The 19,881-nt window shown below is 41.4% G+C and overlaps 1 protein-coding gene across 2 annotated transcripts; it reads right to left on the minus strand.

Annotated features, from left to right (window-relative positions):
- Positions 1-5,915: 5,915 nt before the first annotated feature.
- On the minus strand, positions 5,916-18,895 carry NUDT11 (nudix hydrolase 11). 2 transcript variants are annotated; one of them, XM_075999447.1, is made up of 2 exons: positions 18,266-18,895; positions 5,916-7,571 (listed from the first exon to the last, which is right to left on the minus strand). In XM_075999447.1, coding segments are annotated over exons 1-2 (495 nt in total). In that variant the 5' UTR covers positions 18,760-18,895; the 3' UTR covers positions 5,916-7,570. The 2 variants fall into 2 exon arrangements, with proteins under 2 accessions (XP_075855562.1, XP_075855561.1); XM_075999446.1 differs by lacking the exon at positions 5,916-7,571 and having other exon boundaries at positions 16,822-18,895.
- Positions 18,896-19,881: the final 986 nt, after the last annotated feature.

Below are 19,881 nucleotides of genomic sequence, written 5' to 3' on the forward strand. Positions count from 1 at the left end.
ATTTCCCCAATAACTAATAATCTTTTATTATTAGTGAAACATCATTTCATGTGTTTTTTGTCTGCTTACATATTCCTTCGAAGAAAAGTCTATTCAAATTCTTTGTCCAGTTTTAAATAGCACTAATTTGTCTTATTGACTTGTAAGTGTTATTTAATATTTTGGACATGATCCAGATTGTTGATCACTTTAAAGAGCCAACTATTAGTGTTGTTGATTTTCTCTATTGTTTCCTGTTCTCTGTTTATTTTCACTCTAATCTTTAGTATTACCTTTCTTCTGTTTAATTTGCTCATCTTTTGTAGAGATTTATAACTATGAATTACCCAGTAAGTAATGCCTTAGCTATATCTCAAGTTTTGGTGTTTTGATTGCATCTATCCTGAAGTATTTTCTAATTTCCACTGTGATTTCTTCTTTGATCCAGAGGTTATTTGGGAATGTGTTGTTTAATGTCTATGTATTTGTGAGTTTCCCACATTTCTTTCTATTGTTGATTTCTAATTTAATTCCATTTTGGTTAGAGAACACAATTCATATGATTTCAATATTTTTAAATTTATTAAAGCATGTTTATGGCCTAGCATATGATCTATTTTGGAGCTAGTTACAAGAACTCTAGAGGAAGGTATATTTTGTTGTTGTTGGATGGAGTATTCTTTAGATGTATATTAGTTTAATGGTTTTATAGCTTTGTTCCCTTGTTGCCCTTAGCAGTTGGGAGCCACTAAGCCCCTTTTAACTGTTCACCATTAAGATCCCCATTGTTTTCAACAATGACTTTAGGCAAGAACTTCCCCAGGTTTAGTTCCAAATAAATGCAGTCCCTTCAGGTAGAGCTACTGTGGTTTGGCTTTTTTGGTTTGTTTTCCGTTCAGAATATTAAAGGGGTACAAATATTGAGGTTACATATGTTGCCTTTGCACCATCTGAGTCATAGCTACACAGGTGGCCATCCCCAGACAGTGCATACTGCACCCATTAGGTGTGAATTTACCCATCCCCTCCTTCCCCCTCCCTCCTGCCTGACACCTGATGAATGGTACTTGCATATATGCACTTAAGAGGGCTAATAACTAGAATCTATATAGAACTCAGGAAAATCAGTAAGAAAAAATCAAACAACCCCATTAAAAAATAGGCTACTTACTGTGTATTTGTTTCAGATAAATTCAGTCGCTTCAGGGCGGTGCTTAGTTCTTATGGCCTGCTTTTCCACCTGGACAGAAACTCTGGGCTTGACCTGAGTTTAGGATGGGTATAGTAGGTCTTCTGCAGTAACACTCTACTCTACTAATGGGCACTGAGGGGAGATGGTTGCCACTGGTCATTTCAGCTTCATGTAGAAACTTTACCCTACAAATGAATTGTGGCAGGGGAGATTGGGATCCCGCTGTTCTTGGCCTGTCACACCTGAGGCAGAGGTCTCACCCAACAATTGGGAGCTAGTCCTCTAGTCCAAACTTGCCTGGAATAGCACTTCTGCAACATGGGGCTGTGGGGACATAAGAGACACTGGTGGCCTTCTCTTCCTAGGGTGAAACCAAGGAAGGAAGAAGGAAGGAAGGAAGGAAGGAAGGAAGGAAGGAAGGAAGGAAGGAAGGAAGGAAGGAAGGAAGGAAGGAAGGAAGGAAGGAAGGGGAAGGAAGGGGAAGGAAGGGGAAGGAAGGGGAAGGAAGGGGAAGGAAGGGGAAGGAAGGGGAAGGAAGGGGAAGGAAGGGGAAGGAAGGGGAAGGAAGGGGAAGGAAGGGGAAGGAAGGGGAAGGAAGGGGAAGGAAGGGGAAGGAAGGGGAAGGAAGGGGAAGGAAGGGGAAGGAAGGGGAAGGAAGGGGAAGGAAGGGGAAGGAAGGGGAAGGAAGGGGAAGGAAGGGGAAGGAAGGGGAAGGAAGGGGAAGGAAGGGGAAGGAAGGGGAAGGAAGGGGAAGGAAGGGGAAGGAAGGGGAAGGAAGGGGAAGGAAAGGGAAGGGAAGGGAAGGGAAGGGAAGGGAAGGGAAGGGAAGGAAGGGAAGGAAGGAAAGGAGAAAGAAAAGAAGGAAAGAAGAAAAGAAAAAATATATACCCATGATATCTACCTCTCTCTTATCTCTAACACCCAATTAATCAACTCATGCTCCTTTGTACACTACATATTTCTTAAATGTGTCCACTTCTATCAACGTGGTCAACACCCTAGTTGAGGTCACCATCATTTCTCACCTCGACTATTACCACAGCCTTCTCTTAGCTCCTTTTCAATTTTCCACTCTTCAAACTGGTATGTCATGTCTCCTCTCTTCAAATCCCTGAACAATTCATATCAGACCCTCTACAGTCTGGCTTTTTCTTACTCCAGCTTCATCTCTAGAAAATCCCACCTTCTTTATATCCTCAGAATATATCCTACACATAATGAACAAGTTCTTATTCCTGAAAGCACCATACTTTATCTAGCTTCCTGTTTTTTCCTCTTTGTGGAACACCCTTTTGCTATTTCTCATGGCTAAGTCCTATTTATTCTTCAGGTGTCAAATTATTGCATTTTCTCCAAGAAGCTTTTTCTCTTCCCCCTCCCCCCAATTAGGTTAGTTCCCCCTACTATGACCTAGCAGAGCCTACTGAAATCCCTCCCTACTATCTTAAAAAATACCTATGGCAAGGCACAGTGGCTCACACCTGTAATCCTAACACTTTGGGAGGGGGAGACAGGAGGATTGCTTGAGGCCAAGAGTTCGAGAACAGCCTGAGCAAGAGCGAGACCCTGTCTCTACAAAAAATAGAAAAATTAGCCAGGTGTGGTGATGCACGCCTATAGTCCCATCTACTCAGAAGGCTGAGGCAGGAGGATGGTTTGAGCCCAAGAGCTTGAGGTTGCAGTGAGCTATGATGACACTATTGCACTCTAGCCCAGGTGATAGAGTGAGACCCTGTCTCAAAAAATAATAATAATAATATACAAACTTAGTACATTCTCTTGGAATTTCTTGTTTTATTATATCTCTTCAATACACTGAGACCTCCATGAAGACAGAGGCCATGTCTGATTTGCTTAACCCATATACCCCTAGAGGTAGCAGAATTCTTGGCCTAAAGTTCTGAATAACTTTATCACAGCTAAAGCTCAGTTATAAGGTTGGAGACAGTAGATAAATGCAAATACTTTCCTATTTATCTATCAGGTTAAAGCTAGGTGAGAAAACACAGCTTAACAAACTCAAAAATTTCCTAAATTTTCATTCATTGACAGAAGAATTATCATATGAAACATGATAAAGGCTCTTCATATATCAATTATACTAAGATTTAATTCAGAATTCAAAAAAATTACTTGCAAATAGTCTTGGATAACAGGTGTTCCTGGGAAAGATTTCCTTGCTCTAAACAGAATACATCAGTATATTTTTTATTTTTTTAAAATAAATTTTATAGTGATAAAGACTCTATAAAATAAATACTTTTATTGTGTATATGTAAGGCATACATATTATGGGATACACGAAGATGATAAAATGTTACTATAATGAAACAAATTATAATATCCATCATCTCAGTTACCTTATTTTTATTTTTGTGACAAGAGCTGCTGTGTGTGTGTATGTGTGTGTTAACAACAGCATTCTGCATACCTGGTATCTAATCCCAGTTCTGTTCCTTAATGGAAGTGTAAACTAAATCATTTTACTTAAACTTGCCGAGCCTCAATTTTCTCATCTGAATTGGGACTAATGGAATCTCCCCCACCTACCCCCATCTGACTTTGAGACCAAATAATTTATATAAAATAGTGTTATAATTTTTTTCAAAATAAAAATGAATACATTAGTACTGAGCTAATTCCTAAAATGTCCACTAAGGAGTGTGATACCACCACTAGAACCATCTAAAAATGACTTTGCAGTCTACTGTTTCTCTTCAAACACCCAAGAAATGAGGTCTAATTTTGAGTAAATAGACAAAAGGAAGAGAGAATTGTTACCAACTCTACCCTTAGCCCTCTATCCTTTCAGTATTGGTCGCAAAGAAATCTAAACTCCCAGAGGTCCTGATCTGCTTCCTCACATTGCTATGAAGGCTTACACAGGGCCCAGTGTTAATGCATCTTCTTGGACCATGGATGGGCTTTTTGGTTCCCCATGTCTACCATCCCGGAAAGAGGAGCAGCCCTGAATTCACTATAAGATAGTCTTATAATGCCTCGTTCTTCTCTTCATCTTAACCTAAAGAGCATTAACTTTGGGGTAAGATAAAACTGAATTTCCATCTCCAACCTACCACACTCTAGCCCTTTGATTCATTTCATTGATTTTAGGTTTGTATCCTTGATTGTGGGAATATAAATTTGAGATACCTCAAGTGCTACTTGGATATTGAGTTGATGGAGCAGCTTTCCCCCTCCCTGAATATGGGAATCGTGGTGTTCGTAACTTGAAACTGCACGCTTTCAGTTTTTGGTAGTGATAGGGGCTGGCACAGATAGAGGAATTTCTCTAGGCCATTTGGAGTCACCCTGTATTAGGGAACTAGTCTAGCAATGGAACCTAGAAAGGGTCTGATCCTTCCAGTACATACTGGGCAGCAGGTGTAAATTGTGTTCCTTGTATTACATTTCTCTCATATAACCTGGTAATCTTCCATAAAAATCTCATTAGAAATTATGGCCTGGTCTCTGATGTGCTGTAGGAAATTAGGGAAGGGTGAGGGCACAATATGGGGTAAAAAAGGAGGAGAGCAGAATCCCCTTCCTTGAGTCCAGAGTGGTGGCAACCTTTTACCTGTTGGAAACCACTGTGCCCAGAGGAGCAGCAACCTCATAGGGGTCAGAGGCTACAGAAAAATAATACAATGGTAGCTTGCTGAGGAGCCAGAGATGATACAGGGAGCTTTCCAGAAAACAGGTTCCAGATAGGCAATACTCCTCATTCTACAATTTATTTTTTTAAAAACACACCAAATTTTTTTCTGATTTTTTTCCAGCAGGCCTACTTTTAGCCAATACATTGCAATTGTGTGATTTTAAGAAGAGCATCCCCTCTGAACTGATGCCTCACTCCCAGCCTCAGTGTTTGGTGAGCAAAAAGTTGTGTGGGAATTAGGAAACAAAAACAAAAAACAAAACAGGCCTATACCACCCCACACCAGGATTAGGTGAGTAGAGCTGGTGTAGATTTCCGACCCAAGTTTTCTATGCTTTCTGTACTTGTGCAAGGCAGAAGCAGCACAAACTCCATAATGGCCCTGAGCATTAGCCTAAAAAATTCTAAGGAACGGTAAGGTGCCTGCATGGTATATGAAAGGTCACAGATTTTTTGGAAATATTCTAGTGGATGGGACTCATCTGTGCCACCATTGTTTGAGTAATATGTTTATATGTGCAAAGAAAAAAGACTGGAAATTATATATATCTCAAACTTGGTTATCTCTGAATAGAGGGATCATATGTGATTTTTTATTCATTGTTTTGAAATTTTCAAAATTTTATGAAATTAAAATGTATTAACTGTGTAGTCAGAAAAAATATTTTGGTTTTTTTTTTTTTTTTTTTTAAAAGATAAATTGTAGAGGTGTGTTGTCCTATCTGGAACCTAAACTTATATCCAACACTAGGGTTTAAAGTTTTCTGGTCATGTATGACGTATATGAAGTCTTTTTGCATGTGGAACTGGGGGGTTTCCAAGAAGAAATTCACACTAAGAGAAAAGCAGTCTGCCAATAAATTTGGCTCAGGAACAAAAGCTAGGTTTTTGGAGAGGAGGAATGAGCCTTTCTAAGTTGTGAATTTTTCTTCTGACCAGCTTTCTATACTTAAATCTAGACAAAAATGGAGCCTACAAGTAAACTCTGAAGAACACTTTTTTCAATTTTTATTATGGAAAATTTCAAACATATACAAAAGTACAGTGAAGAGTATAATGAATTCTCAAATATCCATCACGCAGCTTCAACAATGATCAATTAATAGTCACTCTTGTTTTATCTATGTATTCACATACCCCACCTCAGGTTATTTTGAAGCAAATACTAGTAGCATATCATCTCACCTGTAAATTTTTTAGTACGTTTCTCTAAAAGATAAGAATTTTTCAAAAAACATAACCAAAGTACCATATCACTCCTAAAATACAATAAATTGGAAAGATGTATTTTTATTTCAAATTATGTAAGATTTAGGAGCACAATCAATAGATTTCACTGATACCATGAAGAAGGGTTTAACATGAGAATGGAGTCCAAGCTGTTTCTGATATAATTGCTTTATAATGCAAAAGAAAAATAAAACAAACTACCATATTAAAGCCAATTGGGGCACTTTGTTAGGAGCTGGGGAAGACTGCTAACATCATACACCCCATGGCAAAACTCCATAAAATTTCCTCTAAACATCTTCGTCCTTTCTAAGGACTTTAAAAAGAACTTTAAGAAGTTGTTCTCATGGAGGAGGCTGACCCAAGTCCTCTCTTTTTAAATCCTTCATTTTGTGTTCTCCTCTTACAGCGGCCTCTTTCCCAAATGCTTCCTAAGTGACAAAAATTTAGCTCTCTCTCAGTTCTCTGCATTCTCACATGCAGAAACCAGGTGGGACGAGGCACTAATGAGTGTTCTGGAAAAGGGATAAAAACTGTAGCCAACTGAATCCATAACAGAAGCAAAAGAAACGCAGGCAAACTAAATGAAATAATTAACTTTGGAAACTGCCAATAGTGCAGTCTTTGTTGGCTCTGGCATCAAATAATACAGGATATTGAATTTAAAATGAGAAAAGCAGTGTTTTCCTCAAAGAGATGTTAAGATGACATGTAAGAAGTGGTTAGGGCATTGCCAAAGCAATCTATTATTTATATATCATTTCAAAATTTATTTTTATAAAAACTCACAATTTTAAGTTTGTTGTATTTATTTTTACAATCAACTTTATAGCAAGCAGTATTTTTTGACTAAAATTTTAAGCAAATTATCAACAGTACAAAAACACTAAAGTTGTTATATGAAGGACTGATTCTACAAAACATTGCCCTAAGTGATGGCATAATCTTAAAACTGTGCTAGCCACTGTGTAGTATGACATAGAAATATGAGTAATAATTCTTGTCCTGAAACATCTTACAACTGCCTTGAAATGTTTCTGAAACATCTGATACACATGGTGCCAAGACAGCATATACTCTACTAGCACCAGATTAGAAGAGGAATGTTTTGCCACACAGTGATTACAAAATATTAACTCAATCAAAAAACCTTCAGTGATGCCAACCATATTTCAAGTAGTGTCTAAAACGCAGGATATGCAAAAAGTAAGGAAAAACAGTCTTTGCTTTCAAAGATAGTATAGTCCAATGAAGGCAGACACATCAAAAAAGCACAACAAAAGGCTATAGGTGCTGAATTAAGAGTCTGTTCACGTACAACAGTACAACAACCAGAGCAAGAGGAGCCAGTGGAATAGACAGGGAAGGAATGTCCCACAACACAGGAGGAAAACCAGATGAGCTGTCTTCTTGGGAACACAGAAGTGCTCACCTGTACTTGACAATTCCATTGATCACTAGGTTCACACCAATGATTCTTTTCGAGCAATCCCAAACATCTTTGCTGTTCATCTAGAGAAACAAATCAACATAAAATTAGCAGGCTTATAGTAACAAATCCTCTGACAAATTTACTGAGGGCTTATTATATGCATCAATTACTTCACATCAAGCAAGTCACAGAATCATCTAATACAGGTGCAGTGTGAGTCTGGATGAACAGCTGAGGGAATTACAGGCCAACATATATCATGACACAAAAAAGTCAGGAAAGCAGTGATACCAGTAATTTTGCAAAAGGGAAGTGAGAATTTAAGTCATTTAAAAAAATCCTAAATTCCACGTTCTAGACCAGGGGTCCTCAAACTACAGCTGAAGGCCACACACGGCCCGCCGAGGACATTTATCAGGCCCGCAGGGTGTTTTTGCCACTGCTGCCTGTCCTGCTTAGCAGCCAACTCGTCCCGGGCCCACAGTGCGCATGTGTGAAATGTGCACCGCACTCTCCAACGGCCCTCCAACGGTCTGAGGGACAGTGAAATGGCCCCGTTTAAAAAGTTTCAGGACCCCTGTTAGACTCTAGGCTCATGGAAATAATTCAGGCTGGTTCCCACCCACCAAAGAGTTTGTGGTCTAGTGGCCATAGGTACAATAAAGTATGAAAACCATGATATAGGAGAGGGTTCTTAATCCAGGTGGTCAGGAAAGACTTCTCATAGGAGATGCTTATGAAGTATCTATATCTCCAACTACAGATTTTTAAAAACTGAGCATCAGACAAATACCATGGCTGAAGTTAGAGTAAGAACTGGAATTAGGTCTGTCTAACTTCAAGCTCCCAATGTAGTTTCTATCATATCAAGCTCTATCTTGTAAAAATGTCATGTTTTAGTACGGTCATCATAGGGACTTCCACTTCTCATAGCGCCGTTTGCCCAAAAACATTTAAAGTACACTAAATACAGTACATCAGCTAGCTTATCAAGAAAAGAATTATCAAGAAAATACTGATAAAACACTTTCTGGTAGTGTCTGGTGGATTCCACCACAAGAGAACCCTGGAGGTAAAACCTCTGATGAATCAAACATATGTATATTCTAAATGTAAACAAATTGTTATTCTCATACTAACCTTCTCAAAGGAAATATGCAAAGAAATTAAAAACCTATACATGGGGGGTGGAGCAAGATGGCGGACGAGAAACACTGCCAGACAGAGTGTCATTGTAGAAAAGACAGATTCTAGCAGAAATTAGAAAAAAGAAGCAAGAAGACGAGCATACAGTGGTCGAGAGCCGGAAGGAGGGGTACCTGAGACCCCGGGAGACTCCACAGGAGGAGGCTGCGGAGGAGAACTGGAGGCTGAGACCACCGGAGCAGCCCGGAGACCACCGGGAAGGGTAGGTGGATTTGCTGTTTCCACTCCACTGCATTTGGGACTGCTGGTGGGCTCCCCAGCAGGTGGAGAGACTTGCGGACACCAGCCCAGAGACGGCTGCCGCCAGCCAGCAGTGAGCCTGTAGCACACGTGGCACCAGGTTCCCAACTTCCTCCGGGCACCTCCATGTGCACAGACCCGAGCCCCACAGCAGGTGCCATATTGCCTCCTCCTCCCCTCTGCAGACCATACCCGCGGCGGCTCAGAGAGACAATACAGCCACCAGCCAGAGGCACCTCCAGGAAATGGGACCTTCCCTTTTGGGACCCTACAGCTGACTCAGGGGAACTCAGACTGCGAGCTCCCTACACGCCAGCTCTCCCAGGTGCTGCTGGCACGGTGTCCCAGGAGAACGGTGCCGACTCAGAGGCTGAGAGACATAGACCCAGCTTGGGCTCCCTGTGGGTGAATTGGGACTGGAAATCCTCTCCCTGGTAGGGATACAGTTTGAACTCTGGGACCCAGAAGTCGGACCTGCAGACCAGATCCCCTGCACCGAGGGCTAGCACTGCCCGGGGCACAGAAGGGTTATATGTGAACAGCCTACTGAGGTGTGTGTGCCTCCAGGGGCGGATCAGCATCCTAGAGGGCAACCCTACTCCCAAAAGGCGGCCGTGCGCCCAGCCCAGGTGGTGTTCATGCGTAGGGAAACTCCCCGCCACCATCACAGTACGGGGAGGCCTGGTGGCTTGTGGTCTGACCTGCTGGCAGAGGCCCAGGAGTAGCTGCGGAGGATGGGAGGGTGGAAAGAAGGGAGGCTCGCTGCAGACTGTGAAATGGATGCGGATCTAAGACAGCCCCACCCCCACACCCAGACTTTGTGGCTGAGCAGGACCATTGCAGCCCCGCCCTGACAGATTTTCCGGGAAGCAGAGAACAGAACCTTGACCCCTGCTAACAGCCTGAGGGCAGGCTTACCCAACCAAGCTCCGCACAGAACAAGAGCTGATAACATGACACAAAATCAACAGCATAGCCTGTTCCTCCAAGCAAACGCCACCTACTGACAGGGACGGCATCTTGCACAGCCTTTCCACGGCACCCACTGACTCAATATACAGGGAGTGGTCCAATCTCACACACAGACACCACCTAATGCCTCAGAAACTAAACAAGGTGTGTGAATACTCAAACAAAAACCTAAAGGAAAGAAACAACAACTGATTGACATGGGAAGAAATCAGCGAAAGAAATCAGGAAATATGAAGAACCAAACGGAAAACACACCCCCAAGAGGAGCACCAGCCCCCTAAAAACAGACACCAACCAAAATCAGGCAACCAATATGACAGAAGAGGAATTTCGTATGTGGATCATAAGAACACTCACCCAGCTGCAACAACAACTCAATAACCAACACAAAGAAACCACAAAAAGTCTCCAGGATATGGAAAAAGAAATAGACACAATGAAGAAAAGTGTAACCAAACTCCTGGAAATGAAGAATCAATTCAAGGAACTAAAAAATACAGTGGAAAGTCTCAAGAAAAGGGTAGATCAAACAGAAGAAAGAATCTCAGATCTTGAAGATAACATCCACCAATTAAATAAATCAGTCACAGAAATAGAGCAGAGAAACAAGAGAAAAGAGCAAAGCCTACAAGAGCTGTGGGATTATGTGAAAAAACCTAATGTGAGGGTCATAGGGTTACCAGAAGGTGAAGAAGACAACACTCAAGGGTTGGACAAGCTGTTTGAAGATATAATAGAGGAAAATTTCCCAGGCCTTGCTCAAAATCTTGATAAACAAGTTCAAGAAGCTCAGAGGACCCCTGGGAGATTCAATGTAAACAGGAAGACGTCACGACATGCAGTCATCAGACTGACCAAAGATTCAATTAAAGAGGCCCTTCTAAGAGCTGTAAGACAAAAGAAGCAAGTAACATACAAGGGAAAGCCAATTCGAATAACATCAGACTTCTCTAATGAGACTGTACAAGCAAGGAGAGACTGGGGCCCCATTCTCACTCTTTTGAAACAAAACAATGCCCAGCCTAGAATATTATTCCCTGCAAAACTAAGCTTCTTATGTAAAGGAGAAATAAAAACATTCTCAGACAAGCAAAGGCTCAGAGAATTCACCAAGAAAAGACCAGCCATACAAGAAGTACTTAAAACAGTGTTACGCATGGAACATCATAATAATAACCCACGAATATAAAAACAACCAAAACCCAAAGATATTAAAGGCCAGATATTACAATGGCTCAAGACAGAAATCATAGCAACAACATCCAACCCAACAAAATGATCAGTAATCTACCTTCCCTATCAGTTCTCTCAATAAATGTGAATGGCTTATACTCTCCACTCAAGAGACATAGGCTGGCTGAATGGATAAGAAAATACAGGCCAAGTACATGCTGTCTTCAGGAAACACATCTAACCTGCAAGGATGCATATAGTCTAAAAATAAAAGGGTGGAGATCAATATTCCAAGCAAATGGAAGCCAAAAGAAGGCTGGTGTGGCAGTTCTAATTTCAGACGATTTAGTTTTCAAACCAAAAAAAGTAGTGAAAGACAAAGAGGGTCATTATATAATGGTGAAGGGCACAGTTCAACAAGAAGAGATAACAATTTTAAATATATATGCACCCAACTTAGGTGCACCCAGATTCATAAAGCAAACCTTACTGGAGCTGAGCAAATGGATTAATAGCAACTCCATAACCACCGGAGATTTCAACACCCCACTGATGGCACGAGACAGATCCTCCAAACAGAAAATTAATAAAGAAATAATGGACTTAAACAAAACTCTAGAACAATTGGGTCTGACAGACATCTACAGAACATTCTACCCAAAATCCACTGAATATACGTTCTTCTCATCAGCTCACGGGACATTCTCTAAGACTGACCATATCTTAGGACACAAAGAAAATCTCAAGAAATTTAAAAAAATAGAAATCATACCATGTACCTTCTCAGATCACAGTGGACTAAAACTAGAAATCAACCCTAACAGAAACTCACATTTTTACAAAAAAAACGTGGAAATTAAACAACCTCCTACTAAATGATTACTTCGTAAATGAAGAAATCAAGACAGAAATAAAAAAGATCTATGAAGAAAACGACAATGGAGAGACAAGTTATCAACTCCTCTGGGACACAGCTAAAGCAGTTCTGAGAGGAAAGTTTATCTCCATAAATGACTATAACCAAAAAACAAGAAGATCACAAATAGACAATCTAATGAAACGACTCAAAGAGCTGGAAAAAGAAGAACAGACAAACCCAAACCCAGCAGAAGAAGTGAAATCAACAAGATCAAATCAGAACTAAATGAAATTGAAAACAGGGAAGCTATCCAGGAGACTAATAAAACAAAAAGTTGGTTCTTTGAAAAAATAAACAAAATTGACACACCATTGGCTAAGCTAACGAAAAGCAAAAAAGAGAAATCCCTAATAAGCTCCATCAGGAATAACAAAGGAGATATCACAACTGATCCCAAAGAGATACAAGATACAATTTATGAATATTACAAAAATCTTTATGCACACAAACTGGAAAATGTGGAGGAAATGGACAAATTTCTAGAAACACACAGCCTCCCTAGGCTCAACCAGGAAGAAATAGATTCCCTGAACAGACCAATCTCAACAGCTGAAATAGAAACAGCAATTAAAAATCTCCCTAAAAAGAAAAGTCCCGGTCCAGATGGCTTCACACCTGAATTTTACCACACTTACAAAGAAGAACTAGTACGTATCTTGCACAAACTATTCCACACCATCGAGAAAAATGGAAACCTCCCCGACACCTTTTATGAAGCGAATATTACTCTGATACCAAAACCAGGAAAGGATGCAACAAAAAAAGAAAACTACAGACCAATATCCCTAATGAATATAGATGCAAAAATTTTCAACAAAATCTTAGTTAACCGAATCCAGACACTTATCAAAAAAATAATCCACCACGACCAAGTGGGCTTCATCCCAGGGATGCAGGGATGGTTTAACATACGTAAATCTAAAAATGCAATTCACCACATAAACAGAAGCAAAAACAAAGACCACATGATTCTTTCAATAGATGCAGAAAAAGCTTTTGACAAAATTCAACACCCTTTCATGATACGAACACTTAAGAAAATAGGTATAGAAGGGACATACCTAAAAATGATACAAGCCATATATGACAGACCCATAGCCAACATCATACTGAATGGAGAAAAATTGAAATCATTCACACTTAGAACTGGAACCAGACAAGGCTGCCCACTATCTCCACTTCTGTTCAACATAGTACTGGAAGTCTTGGCTACAGCAATCAGACTGGAAAATGGAATCAAAGGTATCCAAATAGGGGCAGAAGAGATCAAACTTTCACTGTTGGCTGATGATATGATATTGTATCTAGAAAACCCCAAGGATTCAACCAAGAAACTCCTGGAACTGATCAATGAATTTAGTAAAGTCTCAGGATACAAAATCAATACACAGAAATCAGAGGCATTCATATACGCCAACAACAATCTAATTGAGAACCAAATCAAAGACTCAATTCCCTTCACAATACCAACAAAGTAATTAAAGTACCTAGGAATATATTTAACCAAAGAGGTAAAAGACCTCTACAGGGAGAACTATGAAACACTGAGTAAGGAAATAGCAGAGGATGTAAACAGATGGAAATCCATACCATGCTCGTGGATCGGCAGACTCAATATCATCAAAATGTCTATACTACCCAAACTGATCTACACATTCAATGCAATACCTATTAAAATCCCATCAGCATTCTTCACAGATATAGAAAAAATAATTTTACACTTCGTATGGAACCAAAGAAGACCCCGAATATCAAGAGCAATTCTAGGCAACAAAAACAAAATGGGAGGCATTAATATGCCAGATATCAAACTATCCTTCAAAGCTGTAGTAATTAAATCAATATGGTATTTGCACAAAAATAGGAATATTGACCAGTGGAACAGATGTGAGAATCCTGATATAAAACCATCCTCATATAGCCATGTAATCTTTGACAAAGTAGACAAAAACATACGCTGGGGAAAAGAATCCCTCTTCAATAAATGGTGCTGGGAAAACTGGATAGCCACCTGTAGAAGGCTAAAACAGGACCCACACCTTTCACCTCTCACAAAAACCAACTCACGCTGGATAACAGACTTAAACCTAAGGTATGAAACTATTAGAATTCTAGAAGAAAAAGTTGGAAACACTCTCCTAGACATCGGCCTGGGCAAAGAGTTTATGAAGAAGTCCCCAAAGGCAATCACAGCAGCAACAAAAATAAATAAATGGGACATGATCAAACTACAAAGCTTCTGCACAGCCAAAGAAATAGTCATGAAAGTAAACAGACAACCTACAGAATGGGAGAAAATTTTTGCATCCTATGCATCCGATAAGGGACTGATAACTAGAATATACTTAGAACTCACGAAAATCAGGAAGAAAAAATCAAATAACCCCATTAAAAAGTGGGCAAAGGACTTGAACAGAAATTTTTCTAAAGAAGACAGAAGAATGGCCAACAAACATATGAAGAAATGCTCAACATCTCTAATCATCAGGGAAATGCAAATCAAAACCACAATGAGATATCACTTAACTCCAGTGAGAATGGCCTTTATCAAAAAATCTCCAAACAATAAATGCTGGCGTGGTTGCGGAGAGAGAGGAACACTCCTACACTGCTGGTGGGACTGCAAACTAGTTCAACCTCTGTGGAAAGCAACATGGAGATCCCTTAAAGCGATACAAGTGAATGTACCATTTGATCCAGCAATCCCATTGCTGGGCATCTACCCAAAAGGTCCAATGACACTCTACAAAAAAGACACCTGCACTCGAATGTTTATAGCAGCACAATTAATAATCGCAAGGCTGTGGAAACAGCCCAAGTGCCCATCAATCCAAGAATGGATTAATAAAATGTGGTATATGTATACCATGGAGTACTATTCAGCTCTAAGAAACAATGGTGATATAGCACATCTTATATTTTCCTGGTTAGAGCTGGAACCCATACTACTAAGTGAAGTATCCCAAGAATGGAAAAACAAGCACCACATATATTCTCCAGCAAAGTGGTATTAACTGAGTAGCACCTAAGTGGACACATAGGTACTACAGTAATAGGGTATTGGGCAAGTGGGAGGGGGAGGGGGGGCGGGTATATACATACATAATGAGTGAGATGTGCACCATCTAGGGGATGGTCACAATGGAGACTGAGACTTTTGGGGGGAGGGGGGGAAATGGGCATTTATTGAAACTTTAAAATCTGTACCCCCATAATATGCTGAAATAAAAAAAAAAAGAAGATAATAAAAAAAAATTTAAAAAAAAAACTACTTAAATGAAACTGACAGTCAATCCTGAAAAAACAGCACTACTTATTTTAAATGTTTCTGGCAAAATAAAAAAAGGATAACGGGGGGACCCACAACATATTTATAGTCTAATAATTCTTAAAAGAGGGTAAATATGACTATTGTACATTTTTTACTTTCTCACATAGAATCCAATAAGATGATGTATTATTATCTCTAATAATAGCAAGTACAAGTTAAGCCTCCAAAGTATTTCTGACAGCATTTCATATAGAAGGGATTTTATCTACTAAAATGTCCATTAAATTGAAGACAGTATATCTGCTGTGTCAATATTCATATAGAATCTAAGAATAAGTAGCTAGAATAACTAGCATCTAGAATAACTAGCTTATGGGGGAGGAATCTTGGGGTCTATTTGAGGCAAAATGTTTGAATAGTAAAAGTCAACTTGCTTATAATTTTTAAATGTGCTTCAAATATACTCAATATGTCACTTTATTAGATAAAAATTTTAAAAACCTCAACATTTGATCAGACTACACAATTCAGACTAAACTGTCATTGGTTTTGTTTTTTTTTTATAATTTTTTTTTTTTTGAGAGAGTTTCGCTTTGTTGCCCAGGCTAGAGTGAATGCCGTGGCGTCAGCCTAGGTCACAGCAACGTCAAACTCCTGGGCTCAAGCAATCTTCCTGCCTCAGCCTCCTGAGTAGCTGGGACTACAGGCATGCGCCACCATGCCCGGCTAACTTTTTCTATATATATTAGTTGGCCAATTAATTTCTTTCTATTTATAGTAGAGACGGGGTCTCGCTCTTGCTCAGGCTGGTTTCGAACTCCTGACCTCGCAATCCGCCTGCCTCAGCCTCCCAGAGAGCTAGGATTACAGGCGTGAGCCACCGTGCCCGGCCTGTCACTGGTTTTAAAAACCCACTAATTTTCTCACTCTTTCCTTTGACAGCATTAGTACAGAAAATATTTTGTGTACTAAAACTTCTACTTTATCTGTACTTAAATGTGTAATGAGATTTGTTTTCAAAACAGTGAAAAATTCTTTAGAAAGTGCAATGGCACCCACTTTTTAGCAGCATGTAAAATATTAATAATATGTGAAATTACAATGCAACCAAAATGGAGAAAAGATACTTGAATGCTTTGAACAGTAAAATACACAAAGCTCACAACGGGGCAGGAAAAAAAAATCTATATAGTTCAAAACCAGAACTATTCTATAGTATAAAACACAGGAGAACAGAGTAATGATTAGGAGAAGGAATGCAGTAGGCTTATGGATTACAAGTAATGTTAATTCTTTGATCTAGATGATGGTTACCTATGTGTGTTCACTAAGTAAACATTCATTAAGCTATACATTTAAGAGTTATGTATTGTTCTGTATGTATACTGTACATGAGTCAAACATAAAATAATTTTAAAAGAGTGACTCCATTAAACTTTTAGCAGTAATTGTGTTCAAAAAGGTCACTGAGTAGTAAAAAATTGCTTTAAGTAATCATTACTTTCCACTTTGTACTCATTATTCATAGAATGTTGTAAAAATGCTTAAGTGTTATATATAGAATGGTCTTCCAACCCCCAATACCTTCTTCACAAAGTAGGCTTCCCTTCTACCTAATTTTAGACATGGCTGGGGGAACAGAGAAAGTTCAGAAGAGAGACTTAGTTATATTATTAGATGGAATTCCTGATTTCAAGCAAGCATCAAGGCAACTGTAAGAGATTTTAATTTGGCACCCACAAAAAGGTTGTCATGTGAGGCTAAGCGATTACCCTCAATCTTTAACAGAGACTGTTCAGGTGTCCTAACACTTTGAGACATTTGTAACAGCTGAATGTCAAGACAGATAACTCACTCAATTGGGATACAATCACCACAAAAGACTCCAGTCCTGTGGTCTGGAATCTGGAAATCTCTTACAGTTGCCTGTGGTGACTGGGAGTCAGGGAAGTTTAACAGGAATGACACTAAATAAAAATATGGGACATATTATAACTTTCTGTCAAAAACGAATTTAAATTGAGAGAACCATGGTTCTTCTAGGGCGTCCAATAAGGGGCCATGGGAGTTGGAAGTCCAGCATGCTAAATCACATCCCATGAATACAGTTTCCGTGATAAGACATGTATATCAAGATATGTTTGGCTGGCAATGCCCCAGAAATATCTCCTCTATCAGGCAGTAACCTTGCTAAACTTTATGAAAAATGACCATTTCAAGTCAGCAGTGAAAACTTACTAGTTGTGAACATTTTTTGAAAACCAAATGATGTACAAACAAATAGACAAAGACATTTCTGAAAAGGGCCTATCAGGTTACATTTCTGAAGCTAACATTACTGTCAAGTGCAGAAAGAGCACAAGATGCAAATGATTTCCTAAGCTTGTTTTTTTTTTTTTTTTTAATTCAAAACTGAGCTTTTAAACCAACTCCCAGGACAGACGGGCTCCCTGACAAGGGCGAACGCTTTAAATGAGAAAACAACTTAAAGGATAAAAATAATAAGAGATGCTCACACAACCGAGCTGGAAGGACTTTAAAGGCCTCCGCTAGAAAATAAACCCACGAGACTGGTTTCAAAAATGCGCACGCACACTCACGCACAAATATGTGTGAATTGTAAAAAAGAAAAAAGAAAAAAAAAAACCACAGGGCTCACGCACACGCCTCCCTTTCTCCCCCGCTCCCCCCAAAAAAGCAGGGTTAGCAGTTAAGGCACCTTTAAAAAGCAATCGCAAACAGCTCCGGCTTACCGAAACATTTTACAGTGTACCGAAGAAGCAATTTTGAAAACATCTGAAAAACGTGCAAATTGTCTGAAAACAGTGCCTGGCAACTGAGACAGTTTGCAAGCGTGATTCAGAGGTCTGCCAAGGAAACAAAAGAAGCCTCCCTGCTCCCCGTGAGACCGCACATGGCAAGAGAGGTGCTATAGGCAGGGCTGGTTTTAAGGGAAGCGGACAATCAGAAGTCTGTGCGCGAGCGGTACATACTAGGGATCGCTATCTGGCAGGGTCGGGGCCACGGAGTTTCCATTGGTTGGGGAACCGCCCAGCTTTAGTTTTTCCAGATATTCGGCATGCACGGGCTTGTGGCACTGGAGAACCTTGATGGCATCTTCGATTTTGAACCACTCTCGCTTCCTCCCAATGCTAACCGAATCTTCCCAATCCTCCAGCAGCTCAGTGACAGTCAGTACATACACGTACGTTCTGTGCTTGCGATCTTGGTTCTGCTCGAATACGCCCAGGAGCCGGCCTAACTTCCCCTTGACTCCCGCCTCTTCGTACACCTCTCGGACCGCCGCACCGCTCGGTTCCTCCTCGGGCTCCATGCCCCCGCCCGGCACGATCCAGCGGTCTGGGTACCGGCTGCTACTCACTAACAGCACCTCGTCCTCGCGCTCGCTCCGGAAGCACAGGCACGCCGCCCGCTTCTTGAACCCCTCCGGGTCGTAGGTCCGCGTCTGGTTCGGCTTGCACTTCATCCTCAGGGACGCCTCCTCCCGCCGCTGACTCCCACCGCCGCCGCTGCCGAACAGCCGAGGTGCTGGGAAGAGAAAGGGCCAAAGCGAAGGGCAGGGAGAGAGCGGAGCCTCAGCCTGCGAGCCCGGCAGCTCAGGCTAAGATGAGGCGGAGGCAGAGGCGGAGGCGGGGGCGGAGGCGGGGGCGGGGGCAGCGAGGCGCGTCAGTCAGCCAGCCCTTGGGGCGGTCGCCGGTTCCGCACGGAGGGTCGCGAGCCCGCAGCCTGAGAGGAGACGCTGCCGCCGCGAGCCTGGGACTCTCCACCCGGCCCACCCCAGTGTCGCGAGCGTGTCTCTCTCCCTCCCTCGGTCGCCGGGCAGGGGTTGAGCGAGGTGAGGCGCATCCACGTGCGCGTTCGCGGTCCCGTTCACGTGCGCGCTCACAGTGAAGGGCGAGGGGAGGGGACGGGGGTCTCCGGGTTCCCGCAGCGCGCGATGCCTCAGGCCCACTGCGCAAGCGCCCCGCACCTCTCCAGCTGGAAACCTCCTTCCCTGAGTGAAATTCGCCGCACTGGGACTCTGGCCAAGAGTCTCCACGTGTGCCTTTCAGCCAAACCGGGCTGTGGCGGGGCCAGACGTTTCTCCTCAGCCTGCCCACTGCCTCGCACGAAGCACACACGCAATCCTTTCACACGCCGCAAGATCAAGGGCTTCGTCATCATCATCCCCCATGATGAAACACTTCTGGCTTAATCATGGGGACGACCCCCCCCCCCCCCCCCCCGTCAAAATGACCAAGGGATTCATGACAAAATAGGACCTCACCTTTGCTGAGTCACATCTTGCAGTTTTATTTCTTCAACAGGTTCTCCCCTTTGCCTAGCATCCGGACACGGCCTGTAACTTAAAGCTTTTCTGAAACCCCTATTTATATCTTACCTAACCTCTCTTCCTCAGCTTCCTCATCCGTAAACTCCTCACCTACTTGTTTCAGCCATTTGCACTTTGATTCATACACACCTAACAACTGGAAAACCACCCCAACTCATCCGGTATTAAATCCCAAGACTCCCCACAGTCCACACACTCCACCCTTCTCTGTCTTTCTCATCTGTAAGCACCGCTTGGGGTTTGGGAAAATGTGCA

The sequence above is a fragment of the Microcebus murinus genome, chromosome X, assembly GCF_040939455.1.
Source record: "Microcebus murinus isolate Inina chromosome X, M.murinus_Inina_mat1.0, whole genome shotgun sequence".
Taxonomy (NCBI): domain Eukaryota; kingdom Metazoa; phylum Chordata; class Mammalia; order Primates; family Cheirogaleidae; genus Microcebus; species Microcebus murinus.